The sequence below is a fragment of the Pseudorca crassidens genome, chromosome 21 (genome assembly GCF_039906515.1).
Source record: "Pseudorca crassidens isolate mPseCra1 chromosome 21, mPseCra1.hap1, whole genome shotgun sequence".
NCBI classification, from domain to species: domain Eukaryota; kingdom Metazoa; phylum Chordata; class Mammalia; order Artiodactyla; family Delphinidae; genus Pseudorca; species Pseudorca crassidens.
Window position 1 is genome coordinate 14,046,081 of NC_090316.1, and position 26,720 is coordinate 14,072,800.

Here is a 26,720-nt window from a genome sequence, read left to right on the forward strand (position 1 = left end):
AATAAAAGGCTTGGCAGGATACATGAAAGGGGTTAACTGATTACCTACCAGTGGAACTTTTGTGATTTTTTTTTTTCATTTTTCTGGATTTTCTATTTCTTCTACGGCAAACATATATTTCTTCTTTATTAATGACGATTATTTTTATTTATAAAAAAGTCAATTAAATGCCATATGGTGAACTGCTTAAAGTTATATCAACTATGATTTACCCAATTCAGTGTCAGTATGTGTTTTGTATATTTCAGTTACATGTGCTACATAAAAAGGTATTAGAATCAAATTCTGACATCATCAAAAATTAAAGGTGCTCAAGGTAATTCAGTATATGAAAGTTTAAAATACATATCTTTATAATATTCAGTACTAAGGACTTTTTATTATTATTTGAAAAATAATAGAAATCGTATATAACATACAAAGTGCATAGTTGTCTAGTGTAATTGGTCTCCTTTGTTTTATTCTTTCCTCTACACAGAACCCGAAATGTTTCATTTTCACTGGTCTGGTCCACTAATATCATTTTAAAATGTGTATAAGAGTTTCTTCTAACAATAGAAAAAACAATTTGTAAAATAACTATGAGTTCTTCATTTATAAGACAGAATTTTGGTAATACAGGAATATTACATATCACACACATAATCACTTACAACTGATAATCTGTTATCTATATTAAATCACCGCACATTACATATTCCAAACATACTGCTGAAGTAAGTAAAGAGATTAGAAAACAGGGCAGTAACATGATTTCTTAAAGCAATCTCGTAGGAAACTAAGATTCTGTTCTATGAGGTACTCACTCAGGCTCTCAGAAGACTCAACTTTATGTGAATTGCAAAAGGCTGTTTTAAGACACCAGCTGTTCAATAAATAGATGAGTTTTACTTTGAGATTAGAATAATTTTTAAACAAAAATATTACTCCCCACTGTTTTCAGAAATGAAATACAGCTTCCCTGTTATAACACAGCAAGACACACATAATTCCTCTGGCAGTTGCCAGTTTAACTAAAAAGACCCTTCTTTTTAGTTTTGGCCGTTGATTTCTTGCTGGCATCAGGTAAGGTCTCATTTCTTTTGGCAAACCACTCAGGTAATTTTCTCTTTGAGGTTTCAGACGAAGTCTATAGGAAAGAAAGAGAGAAAAAAAAAAAAATATATATATATATTTGTACTGCTGAAAATGTGTCTCAGTTGCAAAGTAACATAGGTTATTGAATATACACCCACAAGCCTTCCCTTTCCAAATAAAACAAAATAATGAGATCTACAGAATTTATTTCTGGATCCAAAAATAAACACATGAGAGACAAAATCAACTGTATCATTTTTTTAGGCAATTACCTGCCATCCTGTTAACCTATTTTTAGACACTCAAGTGTAGACTCTCATTTGGAAAGGAAAGAACTGGATATTATTTCAGATCTATGTCCCATGGTGTATTTGCTTTAGCTTGGCCAAAATGGTGAATTTAATGTTCCAAGAAAGGCATCTGCCTAAGCATGTGTACACACACACACACACAGAGTTATATTAGGCATTTAAAAAAGCATACAACTTGTACATCTACAGTGGTAGACAGACTAGGAGAGTGGTTCAAGCATCATCAGGACCTTGCAGAGTTGCTGAGACATAACAGGTACTCAAAAAACATTTGCTGAATAAATGAAAAAAAAAAAAGGGTTCTGTTTCATAGACTCTTTTGAGAATCAGCTAAAAACTAGAGGTCCACTTATGAGAAAAAAAGACAAACGTACACATGCACGATATTTTGCCTAATTTTAGGGGACCTGTGCACCAAATGAAGCTTCAGAACCCTAGTTAAAGGTCCCTGAAAACAAAATTAAACCCAAAGGCAGTGGTTGTGTACTTATATTATCTGTACATTAAATTTTAACAGGTAATTTAATACCTATTAAAACTTTTAATAGGTAAGTTCTATAAGCTCAAAATGGTATTAATTTGTGTCATCTCAGCTTGAACTCTAGCTCCTTAAACCAACATGATGGAGAAATCATTCTAACATGACTATACTTTGGAATCTGGGAGAGTTAATTTATTTATTGGAACTATTTGAGGGCTTTAAGGTAAGGTGGTCTCATCTAAGTTACAATGTGTCTGTTAGCCTAAGGTATACCAGTATAATTTATTCCATTTCAAGAATGAAGACTACATCTATGAATTGTTCGTTAACTGCTTGCTATGTTTTATTATGTTTTCTGTGTTTAACAGTGGCTTCAAAATATTTAAAGGTGGGAAAAAAAGTAAAAACTCCTTGACAAAAAACTGTGTGACCTTATATTTTTAAAAGGTAAAAGCTGTTAGCTATTCCAACTTAAATAAATCCAGTGCCAAAGAAAGGGCTATTCACACTTTAGCAAAAGCTAAAGAAAAAAACCAGCCAAGATAGCAACTTTTCTCCCAGGCACCTATTTCCTCACAGGGAAGAGAAGACCAAGAGAACAGATGAGATTTATACACACTGTATGATACTACAGTGTTTGACTTAGAAATAATAAGTATTAGAGATATAAAGTGGCACGGATAAAAGGCATCTGGGTAGAGATGAAACTGGCCCAGAAATACTCTTCCCCCCAGAATTTTATTATCAAAATTCATTGCAGCCACAGACAACTATCATTGCTTGCAATTAGAGTTTAAGGGCAACTGGAGGAAGGAAACCAGTTAAAATTATAACAAAGCCAAAAAGTAAAACAGAGTACAAGATCCGAACAATAACAGAGCCAAGGAAAAAACCTGAAGTCCTGTTGTAGCCGTAGCCGAATACTATGGAATAAGCAGGGACTTTAAAACCAGACAGGCTCTGTGATGACCTAGATGGGTGGAATGGGGAAGGAGGGGTGGGAGGGAGGTCCAAGAGGGAGGGGATATATGTACACATATAGCTGATTGACTTTGTTGTACAGCAGAAAGTAACACAACATTGTGAAGCAACTATACTCCAATTAAAAATAAATATAAATAAATAAAATAAGCCTAAGTAACTTAAAAAAAACAGAACTAGGTTTGAGTTCTAACTGAGCCACTTGCTACATGTATGACCTTATGAATGTTATTAAAGCCTTGATTTCTTCACACAGAAAAAGAGAATAATAGTATATAATACTGTATCACTGGATTATTTGGAGAGTTACAAAATATCAAAACACATCCTGATTTATTCTTGGTATTCATTAATTGGTAGCTAATATCATTTCAGGTCTTTTATCTCCTAGAACATTTTTATATTGATAGAATATGATATTCAGCATTTATCCTATCATTATAAAAATGAGCTTATTTCATTGAGAAAGGGGTAAAACACTTGCTTACACTGAATGTATCTTTTGAGTCTCAACAATAAGTATCTGGAGGACTTTAATTATGAGGTCTAATAACAGAAACAATGCTTTTCAGTGACTATTTCCTTCATTAGTAGAAGGCTAAAATTCCCAGCAATCATAATAGAAATTTAAGTAAGTATTTACTTAAATTTAAGTAAGTACTTACTTGGTACTCCAAGTTCTATTAATAAGCCACTATCATTAAGTTTAGAATATAAAACGTTAACTCATTTGCTAATTATATGTACCCATACATATGTAAGCAAATACGTACATTATATTTGCATTTAATTTCATCTAAAAACTAAGATAAATCTAGGTATATTAGTTATCAAGCATAATATATTTGTCATGAAAACTATTTTATTACATCAATTTTACCTGTAAATGAGAATCTACAAAGAAATCTTCAATTTTGGGATCGCTGAATGGCTGATTCCAGGAAGTTAGTTTTAGTGAATTTCTGTGACTCTCATCTTCCTGTGAAAAATCACAAGAATGTTTTCCATCAACCTTTAAAATTTGGGGGGAATACGAAATAGTTACTACATGCACTATTTCCTTAGAAAAAAACAAACTATGCCTAAAAAAGCAAAGCTTAAGAAAATTCATATTATTCTGAGGTACTCAATTTTAACAATGATTATAATAATATTACCCCCCCCAGCATTTTTCCTGAGTATCTTAAAGTAGTTTATAAAAATGTTGTATGTTTTAATTTATAATGAAACTCAGTGGCAGGGCATGAGACCTCTCTCTCTCTGTCTCTCTCTCTCTGTCTCTCTCAGGCAGTCAAGAAAAATAAGATGGAAAAAAGTGACATATGAGGAGAGGGTTCTGGGAAGATGGTGGCAGCAGCAGCATAGTTTTTTAATCTCTCTGAATCCCAGCATTAAAACAGATAGAATTAGGGAGCAAAACCAAAAATTCATCATCTACATTTACAAAGAAACTAAGTTTATTAAAGGTATCCTCAGGAAACTGAAACTACAAGCATGTGAGGAAAAACCACCAACAGCCCTAAGACCTGCATGGTACAGCATCTGTGTAGGAGAAAGCAGAGGCAGGCAGTGAGGTGCCTGAGAACAGGAGAACCAAACAGCCCACAGGTATACACTGGAAAGGTTTCTTTGAGAACAGCATCTGAAAAGTGGGAGTGCCTTTGCCCAACCCAACAGCAGGCGATGGAAAAGGGTCCACAGCAGTGTCTTAAGTGACTAGAGCAGCTGGCACCTATGAACTTCCAGGTGAAGGCCTGACACTGAGAACTGCTGGGGTTAAATCAAAATCAAGCAGGACGGGTATAATAGAGGCAAAGGGAAGAGAAAGCCCAAGTAAAAGTAGCAGAACGGGGTATGTCATAAACCAAGTTTCCCTATTTTAAATGCTACACAAAAACAACAGGAGAGCTCTGGGAACTTGGAAAAACTATCCTGAAGCATGCCGTCTTTTGAAAGTGCAGGAAAACTAATGTCACACAAAAAGGAGCAACAGAAAGTTATGAGGTCAAATCTGACACCGACTTGCTAAGATATAGAAAACTGTAACCTCCTAAAATGAGCTGAAAAACATTAAGGAAATAATTCAAAACAAACATCATAAATTAAAATCAGAAAAATTCAAAAGTGAGGGGAAAAGCTCTGGAAAGAATTAGAAATAAAAGAAAAAATTATACAAGTGAATATTAAACTATAAAGAACATAGCAATAAATACAACAGATTGTGTCCAAACAGAAATAGAAGGTGAAAAAGAAGAAAAGTTTAATTTAAAGAGAAATGAAAAGCCAAAAAGAATTCATGAGAAGTGACAGATATTGTAGCTCAGTAAAGAAAGAAGATCCAACATATAGAGAGCAGAAATCCGTTAAGAAGAACTACAAAGCAATGGGACAAAAATACTGAAAAGTAAAATTTTAAAAAACTTCCTGAAATAAACAAAAATTTTAAATCTACAATTTAAGAAAACTTTCCAGAAATAAAAAAAAACTACACATTTAAAGAATCCACTGTGTACCTTCGTATATTGAATCAGAACTACCATTATCAAGACATAATGTTCCTCCAGTAAACATAGGCATGACTGAGCTTCTATCTTAACCTCAGTCACAATAGATGTAAACCTAACAATGCATCAACTAATAAGAAGAATTTGTTTTGACATTATTTTTTATTAGAAACCTCATAATCATAAGATGAAATAGACTAAGGGATACAATCCAGGTCAGTAGAGAAGATGAAGTTAACACATGAAGGATCCTGAAACCAGGCCTCCAACAGACTCTACAGTGTTCAGAGTAGCTTTCTATACTGCAAGGCAGACGAAAGAAAAACACTTTGGCTGGCTCACTCACCCCTTAATCTACTTCCTAGCCCCCATATTCTTGTTCCCCTAAATGGGGAAAAAGAAAAGGCTGAATCTGGTAGGCTTAATTTCCACCCACCCCCCACAAAATACCTCCACTCTTTTTTCAGAATATGATGTTATTTCAATAGGAGGAAAGCAATAATATTAATGTGTGGTTATAACAGTATTTCACTATAAATGTGCTTCAATATTCAGGAAAAATAACAAGTTACACCTTTTCCTATTGACATATACAGTTGGGAAAAAAATAAGGTCTTAGGCACCTGGTTTAGATTTCAGAAATAAAAGGCTGGGAATAGCAGCCAAATTTCACTACCACCTGCCCAACGTGTACCTGCTTTAATGCCCTTTTTTTTTTTAACATCTTTATTGGAGTATAATTGCTTTACAGTGGTGTGTTAGTAATGCCCTTCTTAGAGCTAATTCAATTGCCAAAATAATGTAAAGAATTCCTTAATAAAATTTCATTAGGTTATCTAGTACATGACTATATACAAATCTAACTGAAGGACAGAATTTTAAAAGATCAGTTCCTCTTACTTTTTAAGCTATTGAGAAAAGGAGTTTAACTGTTGGAAATCCTATAAAGATTACTTAGAACTGAAATAAAGTCCCTAATTCTCTAATATAAATAGTAGCAACCACCTGCCACCATGCTGAATTTATCATCTAGGAACTAAAGTAATTTTTGAGTTAATTATAGTTTTCACAAACTTTTATCATGGAACTTTAGACCTGGAAGATATTAAAGGTCAAATTTTCAAGTCTTTGCAATCATTTAGTAGAGTCACAATGTCAAAGAATAGTTATTCTCTGATGACTATTTATTTATCTCATATAACACACAGAGCAATAATATTCAAAGCATTTGATTTTAATAAAATATACCGTGTAAAAATAATACTAAACTCATGGTCTTTCTCTGATCATGCAAAAAGTGCACTGGGATAAGGCCAGGACCATGAGCAACAATTATCCTTGTACCTGAGAGATTCACTATAACAGGAACAGAGCCTGAGGAGTAACAGAATGATAGACAAATTCCAATATCTGGGGAGGTATATATCATAGAATTTGGTCTTATTTTCATTAACCACATAAACTACCATATGCTTACAGCCAATATTAAATAGGTATCTATGAAAGAAAGAGAATTTCCAGACTATATAGTCAATATAAGGTAGAGGTAAAATTTAAGCTGACATTCCCATACAATAAGCTAAATAGATGGACTACATTCCTCTTTTCCCGCTGTTTAAAAAATCTCTTTTCTCAGATCGGATTTATGAAAAGCAACGGAAATACAGCACCGAGATTTTCTAAAAAGTAACCTTCTATCAGAATTTATAACAGTTCAAAAAATACAGCATTCTGGTATTAAGATATGCAAATTGAGCGATCTGACACTACATGAAAATTCTACATATAATTAACACCTTGGTATTAGTGCCCACTTCTTCCTTCTTTCTCTTAGAATTTGAACAGCTCTCTTCAGAGTTGTGGAAACATCTCTTTTTGCTGGAATCACATGAAGATTGGCATAGCATCCTGTTTTCGCAGCCTTTTTCCAGGATCTCAGTTGCCATGTAGATAAGGTAGGTGTCAATGTTTTCAGGAACATACATTCTAATTAGTTTAATTTTATTTGTATCTGTAAAGGATGAAAAAAAAAAGATTTTAAAATAAATTACACAGAACACTGCAGAAAACCTATGAGCTGGAAATAGTGACATGTTTTGTAGAAAGGAAGGAGGAAGGTGGCCAAAGAAAATGTTCCTCTTTCAAATGCCTATCCCCTTACAGAACAGAAATGGAGTAAAACATGTCCCCTCACTCCTGCACCACCTGCACCCCTGCTTCCAAGACCCAGAGTCAGGTCAGGCTATCGACTCTGCTTAACTTTTGTTTCAAACCGTCTTTTGAGGGCTGCCCTGAGAATCAAAACCACCATCCACAGAAATTCCAAATATCAATTATAAGTTAATTTTTTGAAAATAATTTAGCCTTAAAATAGAAGCTAATCATACTTGTAAATAAGATGCTAATAAAAAGGATTCTTTCAATGGCTATCGAAGCATAACAAAACACGTCAACTATTTAAAATGCCTATTATTTAAATAAGTTTTCTGGGAAAGATATTTTATTTTCAGATCTTATTTGCCCTAACTTTCCACACAAGTAAGTGCTGAAAATATCTATTGGAGAGTGAAATAATGAGCACTGCCTGCATTCTTTCAGTGCTTAGAAGAGATCATATTACCCCTGCTTTTGTGGCAGGTCCCTTGGAAGCCACCCTTAATTTTCTAGTTACATGCACATAAATAATGAAAGAACAAAATTATTAAAAATACTTTCCAGGTACCTCATTAAATACTTTGCTTCATTTATTATTAAGCATAGTTAGAATCTCAACTCCATAAAAAAAGCAGCTTAAAGTCATGTAAACATGGAAGAAGCTAAAAGAATAAAAAGGTACAGAATTCCTTAAAATATTGTTACAAGGACAAAACCTACTTAGCAAATAAGATAGCATGAAAATAATAGATATAATTTCTCAATTCACAAATACTCTATTTTTAAGATTAAGATTATGCCATAATAAAATATAGAAAATTCTCAATTCAAGATTGTGCAAAATTTAAATGCCAACAAACTTGTTCATTAAAACACCAAATTACGTGATATGGCTACAGTTAAGTAAAAGGTGAAATATCATATCTGAATCATTAGTATGGCATAGATATCTTCATTTCTTATTATAATTTATAACTCAACAATGTTTCCTCCAATAAGAGAACAAATAGTTTTTTATTAAGGAAAAATATAAATTCAAAAATACAATTTCACATCAATAAATGATATATTACAGACTATAACCATACAATCAAAACAAATAAAGTTTAGAGCTCATGATACTTATCTTTCTCAATTTTGGCTTTGGAAGTAAATTACAATAATATATTTTTCCGTATTATTTGTACAACCTATATACAGTGTATTGACAGAAAGATGAAATAAGTGTTTAATAAGTATAATTTAAATTCCATTGTTCTCTGGAATTTCAATTTAATATTTAACTGAATGAAAATTTATTTGCTATACTCAGTGTATAATAGTAAAGACAACAGGGAAAAGGGAAAAAAAGTGCACAAACTCAGAGAATACTGCATACTATCAAACAGCTCATCAAAGATATATCTTTCTCTAAATCCTGAGAGACAATACATACATAAAGGAAAAAATAATTCTAGGGTATTAAAATCAAGAAGGCATCTGAGTCTTTGACTTTCTCTAAAATACTATTTCATTCTGCATTGGAGAAAGAGAGGTTTTATACAATCCCAATTCTAACCCTGCAATTAATTACTGTTGTCCTTCCTCTTCCTTAATTTCTAGCAAAATGGTTGCTGAAGTTAGAAAGACTGGAGAATGACCAGGAGAGCTTGCTGGCTTCCTCACAAGATGACTCACAGCTAAGTGACCCTGGATATTTTATCGCAGTACAGGATTTGGCCCTCACGTTTTCAGATTTACAAACCTACTTTAACCTTAATAGAGCCACATTAACCAAGCTCACAAAATGCCAATTCATTAATTTCCAATTATGAATTCACAACTATCATATAGATAAGTACCCAGAATAGCAAGACTAGAGCATATTTTCCCTATAGACAGACCTACACGGGAAATCAAATCATAACCAGAAAGCTGTGATACAGAAGCAGAATTAGTTGTTAAGGTATCTCCCTCAAATAAGATCTTGACATAAGCTATCAACAGGCCCTGAAAACACTTGGAAGTCTCATTGACCAGGATTAGAAATTGCATATTTCTTTCCTTTAAATAGTTGGCAGTACAACTTTAACATGGTACAGTAAAAAGAGAAACTTCGGTTTCCTGGAACTAACTTAGAGGACCACTGCCCAAACTTGCCTCTGTCTCTCTCCTTGCCTCCAAGGTTGAGCAATGGAAGGAGAGATGGAGGTATCCTTCAGTCAAGTCTTGCTCAAGCCTAGAACAAATGCTGCCTTCGAAGGTGACTTAAATACCTTTGTTCTGATCAGTTAAGTATAGTATTAATTGTGATCTGTTTTCCCTTACTTCTAAATCTGGGGGGAGAACTGTATACTCGTTTCTGAGTGGGAAAGAATTTGAGGTAATAAGTTTAACTATTTGCACTGCAGCTTTGGAGATAAGGCTTTTTGTACGTCCACTGCTCTGTCCCAACAGTCAAAAAAAACATCAGATTTACTGAATTATAACACACCTAGTTTACATTTGTACATTAGGGTGTGAAAGTCCTTCTAATCCACCTCATCTTTACTTTTGTAAAAAAGGGATCATAACTTTAAAATAGGCATATTTTTAAATTTTCTGCAAGGCAAACAAAGGGGCTTGATCTCCTTGAGCACAGTTGAGGTTCTGTAGCAAAGTGACAGGAGAAAACCCTTCTACAAGGGGCCCAAGAGAACTCAGTCCATCCCTTCAATGCCACAGTGCCTGACACTATTGACTGTACTGATGAGAAAGGCTACTTAGGTAAAACCAGTGACAGGGAATCAGAAAAAAACTAAGTCAGTGAGCTATGGGGAATGAATGTGTTTTTTTCAAGTGATGAAGTAGAAATTAGAAAAGGATGAAAGAGCACTGTTTGGGGGATGGGTGTGGAAGTTGTAACCTAAAGCTGAAAAAAAAAGCCAGAATTTCTCAGACTCAGACTTCTCTCTGAGTGATAATGGGAAGAAAGGTTGTTTTTCTAAAACAATAAAAAGCATTACAAAAGTAAAGTTTTTCATAGTAGCATAAAGGGTTAATGCGATCAGAGTGAAAAATATTAGTGGATTGCTTGTTTACTTCATCTGGGTTCAATGACTCAAGTCATTAAGGCTGCAGACCAAGGTCATGGTTATCACCTGAGTTGATGGGAGGGTTTCGGATAACATCAGCAATAATCTTCTGAATCTCTGGAGTCAGACCTGCTCGCTCCATATCGAGTGGGTAGCCAGCTTGCACCGCTTGGGACAAGTGCATGCCAACTGCTGCGAGAGGCAGAATCCTGTTCTCAGCTACACTCTTCTAGAGAAATAGCAGCAAAACAACCAGTGAGTTTTTTTTAAGTTTCCACTGTACTGTATAGAAATACAAGGTTCAAAACCTTCAGGTAGTAAATGTTCACTGAGAAATAAACAGTGGACTAAACCTTCATTTAAATTTCTCATTTTTAACTAATTCTTTAAAATGACTCACATGCTAGAACTCCACAGTTGCTACTTTTTATACTTACTATATTGAATAAAGCAAAATCACCCAGGTTTAGCTAAGAAATCAATCCTCATCCCTCTGTAATTATTCACCTTAAAAACCTATTAGTGACAGAGAGTAGTCATTCTACGTAAGTCTAATAGCTGCCACAACCTTTTAAAAATACAGTAAACTGAAACCCAATGATGTATATACTTGAAATAACACACGGTACTTCAGTTACATGAATTTCCAGGAAGACAAATCATAAAATGCTTAGCAATAACATAAGGCTCCAAATGTACTCTAGAAAAGGTTCTCAAGAAGAGTTTAAAAAGTGCTTTAAATTGGCTCTATTCATAAAATAATAATAACCACAATTTACAAGTGGCTGTCATCATTTGCCTAGCATTGAATTTAACATGAATTGTGCTAAATTAAGGACACTGTTACATATTTATGTAGCTTTTAAACAAATGTAGCTCCAAATCCATTTAAGATGTCTGTTAGATAAAACATTCTTTTAAACATTCAGAAAGTTTAGTCACTCAGCTCAAAATTATTTCATGACACTCTTTTATAACACACCTTGAAAGTCTGAATTTGGACTGTATTTGTATGAATGCTGATATTTTCACAAAATAGAGCATTTAAAGCAATATTTTCATCCTTCAAAGGAAGGTTTTAAGTTACTTTCACTAAATGTCTACACTTTTTCTACTAGAAGATGTGTACCATGTGTGCATAATGTCAGGGTTATTTGATACCAGGCATCGTATTACCTAATTGTATTATTCCTCCTGATTAATTAGTCCTTAGGCATGTTTAATTTTGTGGGTAACTGGCAAGACCCCCTCAGACTCCTAGGATGTACAGATAATTACACCACAATATTTCACAATAATATACAACCAAATAATAGCAAAAGACACAAATGAAGATATACCACTCCTCACATTTTTAACCATGAATATGTAATATAATACATGAAACTTCATATCCTGGCTAAGTACGAGAATACAATTTATTTTAAAAATTTGGAGGCTATTCCATATTTTCTTAGTAATTATATAGTTATACCATACATATTTGGTCAAATTGTGTTTATACAAGCACGTTTTACATGTACATGTAAGTTACTGTTTAAATAAGAGAATGAACTTAAAATTCCTATTTATCATGTAATATGTTTCAAAAATAGTTCAATGGAATTATTTGGTTCTTTGTGTAATGGCTTTTGTACTTTTAATGAAGGAGTTTGGCTATGTAAGTAGAACATATATTAAGTGACTACAATAAGCTATGGACTGTTTATTCTTATTTATATTGGATATTAACCAGAATAGAAAGTGTGTAACACAGCCTAGTGGATGGAGACACAGAACAGGAAAAGCAGGCCCTGGACCATACAGCCTAATCTAAACCAATTTAACATCAGAGAGGACAGGAATGCAAATTAGTGAAACTTAGCTGGAAGCCTCATTCTGTCCCTATTCCACTAAGATATCCTCTTCATTTTGTATATTTAAAAACTCTCAACAGCCTTAAGGACTTATGCCAAAACAATGAAGAAACATTAAGCATGGCCATTTTTCACAGTAATCAGATTTTTTTCAAAGAGCATCAAGCAGACATGGTTAAAAAAAAAACAGAACATTACACTAGAGGAGATAGAGTGAAAAGCAAGTTTGTTATTTTTTTTAACTTATTTCTAGCTTCTTCGACATCCTTCAGAGATATTCTATGCACTTTTGTATACATACCCAAGGATATGTGAATATATAAGCATGCAAATACATATACATACACATTTATGTATGTTTTTCACAGTGCTATGCATCTTCCTTTTTTTACTTAACAATGTATCTTGGAGATTATCTCTTATCAGTACATACAGTAATCGTTTTTTAACTATTAATCCCATTAAAAAAAATGGAGTCTTAAAATATGGCTGCTCCAATATCCCTAAGCTATAAATGCGTTTATCAGTACCTCTGATACAACCTCTATAAGATAATCATGGTCAAACTATACTTGCTGTTTTTACTTAATTAACAGAAAAGGGCTTAGCAGAAAAAGCAAATGACATTCTGTTCTAAAATTAATTATAAAATGAAACCACATAAAATATTCTAGGATTAGAAGAAATGTATCCCAAGTCTCAACTTTGATATTGAAAAGCTGATAAAACACGTTTAGATAAACTTAAAAATTCCCTCTAACTTGAAAGTAACACTTACCAAACACATTTTCTTTTCTTGGAATAAAGAATATGTGATGGCTGCAGACTGTGAAAGTGAGCTTGCTTTATTTTTCACCACCAGACTTTTCTTCTGTTCTTCTTGTGGTTTTGTACTTGAAAAGAGGTCTGTCTACAAAATTTTAAATGTAGCACAAATGATCAAAAATAATATCAATATAATGATTGATAGAATATCAACATGATCATTAGCTATTAGCGAAAAAAATAACATAAATAAAACCTCTAAGGAACAGCTCCAAATTCCCTTTTTATGAGGAGCTCAAAAAGTTTTTTTTATTTTTTACATATTGATTTTAAAAGGTAAAATAAGGCTAGAGGGAATAAGTTTTGAATAAAATATTTGTAATTACAAACATGGTTGTAAAACTAGAAATTCCTAGTCTTCCCTTTAAGCCAATAAGAGGGACTAAAAATGAACTATAATGTGGACCACTCTGCCTCTAAATTAGTCCCCTAATCCCCCAGAAGTGAATAGTGAATGAATGAATGAAGCTTTAATTTCTATCTACATTTGAAAGTAAAATAATTTCTTAGTCTAAAATACAGTACTTATTCAGATTTAAAAACGAAACCTCTCAACAAAATAAACCGACATAAGCAGGTTTGACAACTATTACTTCAGAATCATCTTAAAAATTAGGTAACTAGTGGTTATCAGTGGGGAGAGAGGTGGAGGAAGGGGCAAGATAGGGGAAGGGAGTTAAGAGGTACAAACTACTGGGTATAAAACAAATAAGTTACAAGGATGTAATGTACAGCACAGGGCATAGAGCCAATATTTTATAATAACTTTAGAGTATAATATATAAAAATATTGAATCACTATGTTGTACATCTGAAACTAATATAATATTGTAAGTCAACTATACTTCAATTTAAAAAAATAGGTAATTAACATGTTTTTATAACTGATTTACTACAGAAACTATCTGATTCATTTTCTAAGTGTCCAGCATAGAAATGAAAAATGCTGCTTTTGAAGGGTGTTTTGTAATTGTCAAAAAAAGTTTATTCTCTCAGAGCTCCTGCAAACCATAGTATTTTACCTGAAGACTATTTATTTGACAGAAATGTTTGATGACTTCCAACAGAGGGGCCAACATTCTGGCTTTGCCTTCAGAAACACCATCGATCCTTTTCACATTTTCAACTGTAGTAGGTCTGTCGTTTAAAAAAATTAAAGTCAAGAAACCACTGAAACGTTACCACTCCAGCAACACAGCTAATAGATATTTAGCTTCAATACTGACACTCAATAAACATGGATTTTTTTCCAGCAACCAAAAACAGTGTATAAAACAAGTAATTGTGTTTTATGATTCTTAGAGGACAACTAAGAGGCTAAGAAACTCAGAAGAAAATCTTTCATTATTTACAAAGTTTTTACCTGTAACAATAAACTAGCTAACTAACTACTTCAGGCTTTTAATAGTTCTTATTGTATCCAATATGAAGAGAATGTCTGATGTCTTCTTTCTAAAAATCTGCCAATCTAATGATTACTCCTTTTCCTTTAAATATCTTCACTGAATATTAAAATGTGGTCTTTGGATATTTATTTTTAATGAAATAATTATTATAAGGTATATGCACTATGTAACATTATTAGAAAATTCTTCTCTAAAGTAACATCTCTTGAATGAAATTTAGCAACAGAAACAATTTTTGGAAAGGAAGTATACAAGATGAGTACAATCACCAAGCAACAATTCTTTGGAAATAATTTCTTCGAAATATTTATTGACCACCTAGTGATTATTAGGCATTGTGCTAGGTACTTTGGAAAACACAAAAAGATGAGGAATATAACATCTTCATCACAGAGTTTAAAATCTAGAAGACACATATACATGAATACCAATAATAACAAAAAAATAAAGCATTATGTAATAAGTGCCATAGAATCATCTTTTAAATTTACATTTAAAAGTCCTTTATGAATTCCACAGAGGAATCACTTTGCTGATAAGAACATGGAAGGCTTCATGAAGCAAATAACAATAAAGCCAGATCTTAAAGGATTTCCTAATAGGAGTTTTGGGAAATCAAGGAAACTACAAGTCAGAAGCAACATTGTAAATAAGTATATCGAAGTTGAAAAGGAGACAAACAAATGGTAAACCATCTAGGTAAGATTAAGCATTAAAATTCTGTGACTCAGATGGAAAAGAAGGTTTAAGTCCATAAATGGAAGGCCTTGAATTGTGGGCTAAATAAGTTAAGACAGTGGGAAACTAGTTAAGCAGAAGTACAACATGATAAAGATTAATTTGGTATTCATATATCAGAGGTATTTGGTATTCATATATCATATTCATATATCAGAGAGAGAGAGGCTGAAGAAAGAAAGAGTAACTAGTTAGAGGCTTTTGCAACAGTAAAAGGATAATGGTCTGAACTACCATGGTGTCACTAAAAAAAGAAAAGCATAGACAGACACAGAAGAAACACTGAAATGAAAAAGTCTAAAAACTATATAATAAGAGAAAGATGGGAATACATGTTAGAAGAGTAACAGTAACATCAGAGGTATTAAACAGGCGTGACTAGGAACATGATAGTATGACTAACAAAAATAAGGAATTCAGAAGGAAGAGTTTTGGCATTTGCATGAAATGCATGTACGGAGGGTTGGTGGGTAGTGAGTTAGATTTTATATACACTGGATCTGATTGCTGAAAACAGTTGGTTTCATGTGGGACTAAAGCTCAGTGAAGAAACAGACCATTGGCAGCAACATGGGAGATTTAGGAACCACCTCTTGGATGTGACTGCTGGAGCCATAGTCATATTATCGCTAAATGATGTATTTTACAAATCTATTATGTTAGAAGAAAATAAGTTAGAAATATGCAAATAGTTTACCTCATTTGGGCCATATCCACCAGTATCTTATTTGTTGCCAGAATAGCTGGAGGAACATTCATTTTATTGGCATGTTTCTGCCTAGCTTCCACCAATTTGCCATATAATGTAGTCTGAACGAAAAGCAAAGAAACAACATTTGTTTAAATGTACTTAGAAAAATCCAGCCCTTTATTTTTAGAGCTTCAGATATTACATTTCCCCCTTAGGATGAAAAATGAACTGTATCTTAGACTCTTAGCTAAAGAACAATTTTTTAAATACTGGCAAGAGAATTTTAAGCATGCATAGACTCATAACTATCTTCTCAAAAACGAACTGCCGTTTTACAAAAGCCATACCTGAGTCTCCTGCTCTTTGGCTGAAATAACAGGTTCTGAGGACTTGTAATATTTTCCTGGTGATGGCACCATGATGCTAAAACATTTAAAAGAAAAGAAATAATAAAAGCTTTTCTTTCTCCAAGTTCACTTTTTATTTTGCCCCCAGAATGAGAATATCTTTCCAAATCAATATTAACATTTATTTGTCACAATACCAGTAAGGCAACTATTACTTAAATGACAGCCTAGATTTTAAACATTTTGTATCAAATACATTCATTATAGAGGTAAAGTTAAAACTATGATTTGAGTCAATCACAAAATTGGTGCAATTAAGAACAGCATTTGCCTCCTCCTCCTCAATCAAATACTTTGAAAGAAAATACTCCTTATCTATACCAAAGTAAAATTTTTTCTAACCAAGAATGATACAATCTATAATTCTTCTCGTGATAGCACTATTTTTTGGCTGTTGAAGAACATTAGCATGGAATTAATCAAATTATTCACATTTTTCTTCAGAATCAAACTAAAAAAAAATAAGCCAAAAGGAGTAATTTTGCCTTTGACGCCTCGAAAGAAGAATTTAAAACACCCAATTAGTAATTAACATGGTATGAAAGGCGCAAGACAGCAAACTAGATAGAAAACCAGGTTTTACAAGAGGCAACTTCACGGATAAATTAATTATAAAGAGGAAAAGTTACAAAAATGAAATTGTATAGAATAGCCTATGTAAAAGGTGTCAAATTTAAATAAATTTCTGCTTTTGGGGGGGAAGAGAAGAACATGTTTGATATTTAAGAAATGTTTATAAATTTCCCTGTTTCAAGAATTAAAAATTTATAGTGTAAAGTAAGACTTCATTTTTACAATTATCAGATTTTATCACTAGAATAAAGAGATTTGAACATGAGGAAAGAAAACTCCAGTTCAAAGAATTAGTCATAGCAGGTGACTCAAGACAACTATAAATTTGTTTTAAATAATAAGATATTTACCTTTATCTTAGTATTTATGGAAATCTTTATACTAATGGACTATTTGCAAATTGGTATGTTAAATTATTTCACAAAAAATTTTATTATCATATATACTGGCAAAATTCTGTGTAACATATCCCTGAAGCAGAAAAGTATGTGGAAAATGTTTGCTAGAAAATGTTTTGCCTATGAATGCTATTACAAGTGCACAGAAGAAAAGTACAAAATATATAATAAGGGACTTCCTGGTGGTGCAGTAGTTAAGAATCTGCCTGCCAATACAGGGGACACGGGTTCGAGCCCTGGTTCGGGAAGATCCCACATGCTGCGAAGCAACTAAGCCCCTGCGCCACAACTACTGAGCCTGTGCTCTAGAGCCCGTGAGCCACAACTACTGAGCCCACGTGCCACAACTACTGAAGCCCACTCGCCTAGAGCCCATGCTCTGCAACAAGAGAAGCCACCGCAATGAGAAGCCCATGCACCGCAATGAAGGGTAGCCCCCGCTCGCCGCAACTAGAGAAAGCCCATGTGCAGCAATGAAGACCCAATGCAGCCAAAAATAAATAAGAATAAATAAATTTATTTTAATAAAAAGGAATCTCAGTAAGTCTGGTATAAATTATGATAGAAAAATCATGAAAATCTTTAAACAAACCCCAAAATATATAATGAATATCATTGAAGAGATAAGTGGAAATCTTGTAACCATGAATCAAGAAAAGACTGCTATACATGATTAAAGAAAGAGAATAAGAACAAATAGTTCTTAGAAATTAAAAATTTGATATCTAAAATTAAAATGTCAACAGATGGGAGGGGATATAAAGTCAAGGAACTCTCCAAGAGAGTAAACTAATAAAAACAGATTGAAAATAGGAGAAAATAAAAATTAATAATAGCTTACTCAGCCATTAAAAACAACGAAATAATGCCATTTGCAGCAACATGGATGGACCTGGAAATTTTCACACTAAGTGAAGTAAGTCAGACAGAGAAAGACCAATAGCATTATGATATCGCTTATAAGTGGAATCTAAAAAAAAAAAAAGTGATACAAATGAACTTGTTTACAAAACAGAAACAGACTCACAGACTTAGAGAATGAATTTATGGTTACCAGGGAGGAAGGGTTGGGGAGAGGGGTAGATTCAGAATTTGGGACTGACATGTACACACTGCTATATTTTAAAAAGATAACCAACGAGGACCTACTATAAAAAAAAATTAGTAATTGGAACACTAAACAAGTAAAGAAAATAAAGAAGAGAATTATTAACATCAAGGAAAATTAAGAGTGGTGACCATAATAACACAGATTGCCTTAGTGTTATATAATATTTGAGTAGATACAATAATGTAAAAACAAATTATTAATTTGACCAAAAACTGAAATATAATTTTGTTCTAAGGAAGGCGGGGGTGACATTGATGGAGAAGAAATGAAGGGAAGGGGATACGGGAGACAAGCCCTAATTTACCATTATAGGATATCAACAGAAAATTTCTAAAACTGGTAAGTCAAAAAAATAGTAATCTAAGCATGTCACTTAGAAATACGGAGGCAACCTCATACCTGTCAGAATGGCTACCATCAAAGAGTCTACAAATGACAAATGCTGGAGAGGGTGTGGAGAAAAGGGAACCCTCCTACACTGTTGGTGGGAATGTAAATTGAGGCAACCACCATGGACAACAGTATGGAGGTTCCTCAAAACACTAAAAATAGAGCTACCATACGATCCAGCAATCCACTCCTAGGTACACAGCCAGAAAAAACAAAAACACTAATACAAAAAGATACATGCACCTCAATGTTCACTATTTACAACAGTCAAGATACGGAAGCAACCCAAATGCCCATCAACAGACAAATGGATAAAAAAGATATGGTGTAGATACATACAATGGAATATTACTCAGCCATAAAAAAGAATGAAATTCTGCTATTTACAACAACATGGATGGACCTAGAGAATATTATGCGTAGTGAAATAAGTCAGGAAGAGAAAGGCAAATACTGTATGATATCACTTGTATGTGGAATCTAAAAAATAATACAAATGACTGTATATGCAAAACTCACAGGTTTTGCACCAAAGGGAAGAGGGAAGAGGGGAGGGGCTAATTAGGGGTATGGGATTGAAAGATACAAACTACTATATATAAAATATATAAGCAACAAGGGTGTATTTTATAGTACAAGGAATTGCAGCCATTATCTTGTAATAACTTTTAACGGAGTATAATCTGTAAGAATACTGAATCACCTGAAACTATATTGTAAATCAACTATACTTCAATTTTAAAAAAAAGGAAAGATGAGGTATTGTCAACAATAGCCCTCTTTCTTAGCCTTTTCTCCACTTTTTTTCAGCCTTTCAAGGAGAAATGTACAATAAATATTAATAAAATATATGCTGAAAAGGTGTTTGTTTTTTTGGCCGCATTGCACAGCAGGTGGGATCTTAGCTCCCCCAGACCAGGGATCGAACCCACGCCTGCTGCATTGGAAGCGCAGAGTCTTAACCACTGGACTGCCAGGGAAGTCCCAAAAAGGTGTTTTTAAAAAAAGAAATGTGGAGGCCAATACCATAGAAACTGGTCAGAAGATCTGAGGGTGATTGCTTCTATAGAACACAATAAAATGGGTTTGAGAAGGGTGTGAACTGGTGTGCTTTGTTATATGCCTTTAAGTCTCAACTGACTTTTAAAAACATTCACATGTATTATTTTGATGAAAATTCAAATGAAATTTAAAGTAATAGTTATGGATATGTAAGCATCCTTTTCACTTCTGTACACTAAGCCCATATATTAAAATTAACTTCTAGACCACTCGACAGTTGTCTCAAACTTAGTATGTCTATCACTAAACTAATTTAACCTCATCCCCTAAACATGCAGCCCTTCAAACCTGTCTTCCTCTTACATAGCCCAGTGAAGGAAATGGCAGCACTCACCCACCATCAAAGACAAAAACCCAAGCTTCACAGTCAAGTTCTCCATCTTCCTTAACCTGCCTATCTTTTCAATCACCGAGCCCTAGCAATTCCATCTCCTAAATATCTTACAAATCTCCCTCTCCCCACCCACTGCCACTTCCCTTGACTAATCTACCATAGCCTCTTGCAAACAACACAACAACAGCCTCCCTATTTGTGTCTCTACAACTATGATCCCCCTGCAGTCCATTCCCTCCACAGACAGGGTCATCTACCACGGGTCGGCATGCTACGGATGCACAGGCCAAATCTGTCTGTTCTGGTAAGGCTTGTAGTTAAGAATGGCTTCTTCTACATTTTTTAATAGTTAAAAAAATCAAGAGGAAAACATTTTATGGCATGTGAAAATTATATGAAAATTATATGAAAATTATATGAAAATCAAATTTCAGTGTCCCTAAATAAAGTTTTATTGGAACACAGCCATACTCATTCATTTACATATCATCCATGGCTGCTTTGAGGCCACAACGGCAAAGCTGTGTAGTTGAGACGGAGACCACATGGCCCTCAAAGCCTAAATTATTTCCTATCTGATCCTTCATGTTTGTCAACCCCTGTTCTCAACCATAAATTTGATCATGTCACTGTTCTGCCTAAAACCTTTCCTTAGTGCCCAACTGCTTTTATGATCAAATCGAGTGCTTGAAAGGAACTGGATATTTGAGACCCTGTTCAACTCTCCAGTCTTAAATTTTCCCACTCCCTTGCTTCCCTCTATCAGGGAATTGCTAGCAAACTGCTGAACCCCTCAATCATGTCATACCCTCTCTTGCTTTCAGGTTTTAGTACGTGGACCATTCCTCTGCTTAGAAAACATCCCTTCACTTCACCCAACTGCTACTTAAGCCTCAAGTGTCACTTCCAAAGTGTTTCCAAAGTGTTACACCCTGGATTGTAATTTTCTGTTCCCTTACGTGTATATCCCACTAGAATATAAACTCTGGGAGGGCCAGTGACTATGTCTCTATTATTCCAGTGCCTAGAATAGTACATGGCACAAAGAAGATGCCACAGGGAATGTTTAAATGAAGAAATGCTTCAGCATATTGAACAGGTATATTGTTTTGCACACTCCTTAAACCTTTTGTTTACATTAAACACAGTATATATATCCAAACAAAAAGAAATTATTTGGGGTGGAAGACTGGTATTATGGTAAATGTTTCTATCAGATCCAAAGTAGTATTACCTATCTAAGTGAGCAAACTGTTAAAGAACAAACCATTTTCTTTCACCTGCTATGTATGTAAGTGTAGTCCACTTAATCTGTGCATATGTCCTAACAAGTTCTTTAAGTTCTCCATTTTCAGACCTTCTGTAATTCTGTACATTCTCTACACTTTTAAGTCAGAAAGTCATTAAGCTTGAAAGCACAATAGATGCATTACCTTTATTCTCTACCAACCCCAATATCTACCATTTTATGTTCCCATAAGATCTTTTTTTTTAAATGGAGTGGGAAGATATATATTTCATACAAATATTATATAATAATAGTGTTTAGATGCTAGAGGTTGACAAATATTGTTCTGAAAGTCAGCTCTCTTGTTAGATGGATGCTCCTAACAAGTTAGTTAACTTCTTAACCTTTAGTCTCTTCAACTGTAAAATGGGGATAAATAATAGTAGCTAACTCATAGGTTACTGTAAGAATTAAATGAGATATTACTTATAAAATGCTTAGCATTTAGCACAGAGTCTGGCAAATAATAATGTCCAGAAGTGTCAGCTATTAAATTAATATTAAAACTATCATTTTATAAGTCTGCTTTAATAATTATAATACTAGAGGCTTATGTTTTAACTTCCTTCTGCCAATGAAATAGCCCAACATCTGACAGACCTTTCTCTCTAGGAAAGAATGAGAAAAAGTGCAAATAAAGTGAGCATAGAAAATAAAAATGTGAATTCTGTACCTTTTTTCAGGAATGTTACTCCCAGAAGAAATTTTATCACGTGCTTTGTAAGAATACATCTTATACAAGCTGGGCTGCTTTTAAACATATAAAGGTCCATTCAAAAAGAAAAAAGAGAGAAGTTTCAAAAAACTTTTTAAAATGAAGAAAATAAGATATAAAATATTACAATGATTTTTCCTTTTACTAACCAACTCATCAAATAAATCATCTGAAAATAAGCTCATGAATTATCAACTTCTAGGGCTCTAAAGGCAGTTAGAAATGCAATGTAATATCCCATTCCTCCCAAATCTATAGAGAATATATGATCAAAAGAATTCTTAGAGACATAGCAAGAGCCAAAGTCACAAAAATGATTCAATTACATTGTGTATACTTTAATAAAGCAGAGAAAGTTCACCAGAAAATTTAATTCAGCACATTTATCCATCACCCCATCACCCTAGTATCCTCATTAGTGGAAGTCAGCCTGTGGATAAGTATTTAATCTGTAATTACCTAAGATCCAAAACAAAGCAAGAAAAGGTGTGTATGTGTATGTGTCTATGTAATTGTAATGAGAACATTTAGGAATCAGGCTTATTTTTCCATCAACTAAAAGTATTATAATATCCAAAAAAAGGTATTATAAGAAGTGTTATAATATCCAAGCTAAATTAGTTATAAAAGAGGCTTAAAAGAAAAAAAATAAACATTACTTTCTCAGATACTTCTGTTCTATTAACCCCAGAAATCATATATTGCATATTTTATTCTGTTCATATCATTTCTCTTTCCACATTTTATATCTTGTTATAGATGGCATTTTCCTCTTTGAGTGGAAATAAAACAGAAAAATTTTAAACAGGAGTTGCATCAATAAAGAATGAAATAATAAGAACCATCTCTTTAATAAAAACAAACCTCTGAAGTTAATTCAATTGGTACTTGATTAGAGGAATGTTGCTCAGTGCCGGAAGATACAGCTTTAGAACTGAAAAATAATAAAATTAAATTATCTCAAATGTTAAAATGTAATTTTCTAATACATGAATCATCACACCTCCACTCTTAGAAAGGCAGATAAGGTTATATTACTCTTTTAGAACTGATGCTTTTTTAAATTGATTTTTCCCCTCCAAAGAGCTTAAGCTCTTCAAAGTCTAGATTTAAAACTCTTTAAAGTTTTTTAAGTTTAAAAGTAAAACTGATAATCTAAAGTACAACATAATGGTTATAGTCAATAATACTGTATTATAAACTTCAAAGTTGCTCAGAGACTAGATCTTATTTGTTCTCTACACAAAAAAGAAGTGCTATTCAAGTGATGTGATAAAAGTGTTATCTAACACTATTGCCATAATCACAATGCAATATATAAATGTATCAAACCAACACTTGTACACTTCAAACTTACACAATGTTAAATGTCAATTATATTTCAATTTAAAAAAAAATTGAAAAATGATCGATAACATGTAAAGGTACTAAAAAGTAGGCAACATGTGTATTCCCTCCGTGTCCTCTATACATAAGAAGGAAATATGGTATATAGATTCTTCAACATTTACCTCAATGTTGCTTCTTTATTTTATTTATTTATTTATTTTAATTGAAGCATAGTCGATTTACAATATTGTATTAGTTTCAGGTGTACAGCAAAGTTACTTGGTTATACATATACGTATCTATATTCTTTTTTTTCCTGATTCTTTTCCAGTATAGTTTATTACAAGATACTGAATATAGTTCCCTGTGCTATACACTTCTTTAATCAACAGGAGCAGCTTTCTAAGTACTATAGTCATCTACTTCCTATTCACCAAGACAGTGTTCTATGATTTATCATTCTCCCTACTGACTCCCACACCAAATTGACTCAAAGAGGTATGCAAAAATGATTATCTTTACTCATTTTACTTTGTGTGGTACCTGTAAATTGGTACAAAATGAATCATTTAAATAACAGAAAACCCAGAAGTTAAAAAAAAACTGAAAAATGAACCTTGGTAGAAAAAACTCCTTTGGACACAATTCTTCATTAGCTTGAAGGATAAGGCTCTGAGGAGATTCTGTTTTGGCTTTAGCAAGCCAATTTCTACCCTATTGAACACAAGAAGAATCGTTTAATGCACAGTGAGAAAATTCAATCAAACAGGCAGACTTCTACATTGTTTACCTTTTCTGTAAGGATGCAAATCTTTACAAATTTGCTTTGCCCAGGAACTTCTACCAAGAATCCCTCAGTTATGAGCTGATGGGAAAAAACCTTCCACCAATTCTGTGTGTGATCCTTGCCAGTGCCAAAGAAATTGTGACTGCGATATTTATCTTCAAGACGCTGGGAATTCTGAAATTAGGCATAAAATCAATTTCTTAAAATGTTTATTTAATTAAACAGGAGATGTAAAACACGAAATCGTCTACTGATTCTTTGGCTTTAACACTAAATTTCAGCTTTAAAAACCTACGGAATTTTTATACCCCTCCTGCTTGCTCTGATTACTTAAGTCACAAATAAATACACTCAAAATAGTGTTCCTTTTCTGTTTTAAATAATGGCAGGAAATTTCATATATAAATCACATGCATTTCCCAATGCATAGGTTTGGATATACTTGGAATATTTAACCTTTGCTATTTAGACCTTTTATTAACATACTCACATTGTTTGAAAACGGTGATCATAAATCTACAGCTCAAGACTTGAAGCATGGGTGTTAAAGGCAGTGTGACCCATAGCTGGTAACCAGTGAGTGCCGTGCCAAGACTCAGGTTTCCACTGCGTTGTTGTCATTACTGTGCTTTTTGTCCGTGATGTTTCAGCAAAGTTTACTTAATCATTTCTGATTTAGCTGCTTCACTGAGATACATCAGAAAAAGCAGGTGCATGCTAGACAGTTGATGCTTTTGAGATATTCTTCCCTAAGTGACCAGAGGATTCCGATCGGAGACTCTTCATAGCCATCAAGGTCTAGAAATATTGGGGAAGCTAGCCCATCATATGCAATTCTCTTGTCCTCTAATGGAAATGACTCCCTCCACCTTCACTCTCCACAGAGAACTTTTTCTATTCACTTGGCCCTCTGATTACCCCTTTTATAAAATTTTATTTATTTATTTATTTTTGGATGCATTGGGTCTTCGTTGCTGCCCACAGGCTTTCACTAGTTGCGGCGAGCGGGGGCTGCTCTTCGTTGCGGTGCACGGGCTTCTCATTGCGGTGGCTTCTCTTGTTGTGGAGCACAGGCTCTAGGCACACGGGCTTCAGTAGCTGTGGCACGCGGGCTCAGTAGTTGTGGCTCGTGGTCTCTAGAGCGTAGGCTCGGTAGTTGTGGCGCACGGGCTTAGCTGCTCTGAGGCATGTGGGATCTTCCCAGACCAGGGCTCGAACCCATGTCCCCTGCATTGGCAGGCAGATTCTTAACCACTGTGTTACCAGGGAAGTCCCTGATTACCTCCTTCATCCATCCTACACATCTAAATACTACTTTTAAATGTGTATGGTACCATATAAACATAGGGCTCTCTGGAGAATTGCTTCTATCTAATGTATTTGCGGTGAATACAGCAGATTGTAATTCGAGGGTCATTCTGCCCTTCCTCCACTGTGACTTCTACCACAGAATCTGGGAAGTTGCAAACACTATTTCTCAAACTTTCTTTCAACTAGGCTTCTGGATGTGATTTAAGTTCCACTAAACAAAGGTATTTTTGCATGACATCTACACGCAGGAAGTGAGGCAAAGGGGTCTACTTTGCTGTATTTGCAGGTATGCATGACTGTGGAGGGGTTTGCTTTTTATGAGAAAGTGTTAGCAAAGAACCTAGCATACAGCTTCTAGCTTCCTAAGTAACAGGAGACATTCATTTTGTTGATACAGATTATAGAAGGCAGCTCCCAGATCAAGCAGAAGTAGAACCTTCCTGATTGTTACAGCTCCCTATTCAGCATAGTTTGGGGTCAGGCACTGACAGATAACTTCTTAACCACAGGAAGAGGCAATTGCTTCCATGGAAGATTATTTTGCAGTATAATCTTATCAACAATACTCTAAGCCACTTAACACCCAGTAATAAATACCTTTCTGTTTAAATTCGCTAGACTGATCATGTGCTTCATAACAAATACTGTATTTTAGGTTATATTCATGTTTCAAAAACATTCACTCCTTGAGTATGTCAAGAAGTTCCTGTATTCTAAAATTTTCAATATGAAATGCAATCTAAAATTTGAGAAATAGGTACATCCTGTCACTCAACATTTTTATATTTCATCTACACTCTAATGATGGTTTAACAATCAGTGCATATTCAAATCCAGGGATCAAAATGGAAAGAATATACAGAATGAGTTCCAGCAGACATAACTCAAGCACTAGAAGCCTCACTATATTACAAATGTATTGGTTTTGTTCAACTGAT

The 26,720-nt window shown here is 33.9% G+C and overlaps 1 protein-coding gene across 8 annotated transcripts in view; it reads right to left on the bottom strand.

Annotated features, from left to right (window-relative positions):
- Positions 1-359: 359 nt before the first annotated feature.
- WRN (WRN RecQ like helicase) overlaps positions 360-26,720 on the bottom strand; it is a 137,761-nt gene continuing 111,400 nt past the window's right edge. For 5 of the 8 annotated variants that reach the window (XM_067721801.1, XM_067721800.1, XM_067721804.1 and 2 more), the window contains 12 exons: positions 24,475-24,645; positions 24,301-24,398; positions 23,220-23,289; positions 22,314-22,390; positions 16,425-16,500; positions 16,084-16,196; positions 14,265-14,379; positions 13,196-13,327; positions 10,628-10,790; positions 7,151-7,365; positions 3,731-3,862; positions 360-1,129 (listed from right to left, as the gene is read on the bottom strand). In XM_067721801.1, coding sequence (XP_067577902.1) covers positions 1,010-1,129; positions 3,731-3,862; positions 7,151-7,365; positions 10,628-10,790; positions 13,196-13,327; positions 14,265-14,379; positions 16,084-16,196; positions 16,425-16,500; positions 22,314-22,390; positions 23,220-23,289; positions 24,301-24,398; positions 24,475-24,645 — 1,482 coding nt within the window. In that variant the 3' untranslated portion in view covers positions 360-1,009. Of the gene's footprint in view, positions 1,130-3,730; positions 3,863-7,150; positions 7,366-10,627; positions 10,791-13,195; positions 13,328-14,264; positions 14,380-16,083; positions 16,197-16,424; positions 16,501-22,313; positions 22,391-23,219; positions 23,290-24,300; positions 24,399-24,474; positions 24,646-26,720 lie in introns of those variants that run through there. The other 3 variants (XM_067721803.1, XM_067721805.1, XM_067721806.1) reach the window with 3 other exon arrangements.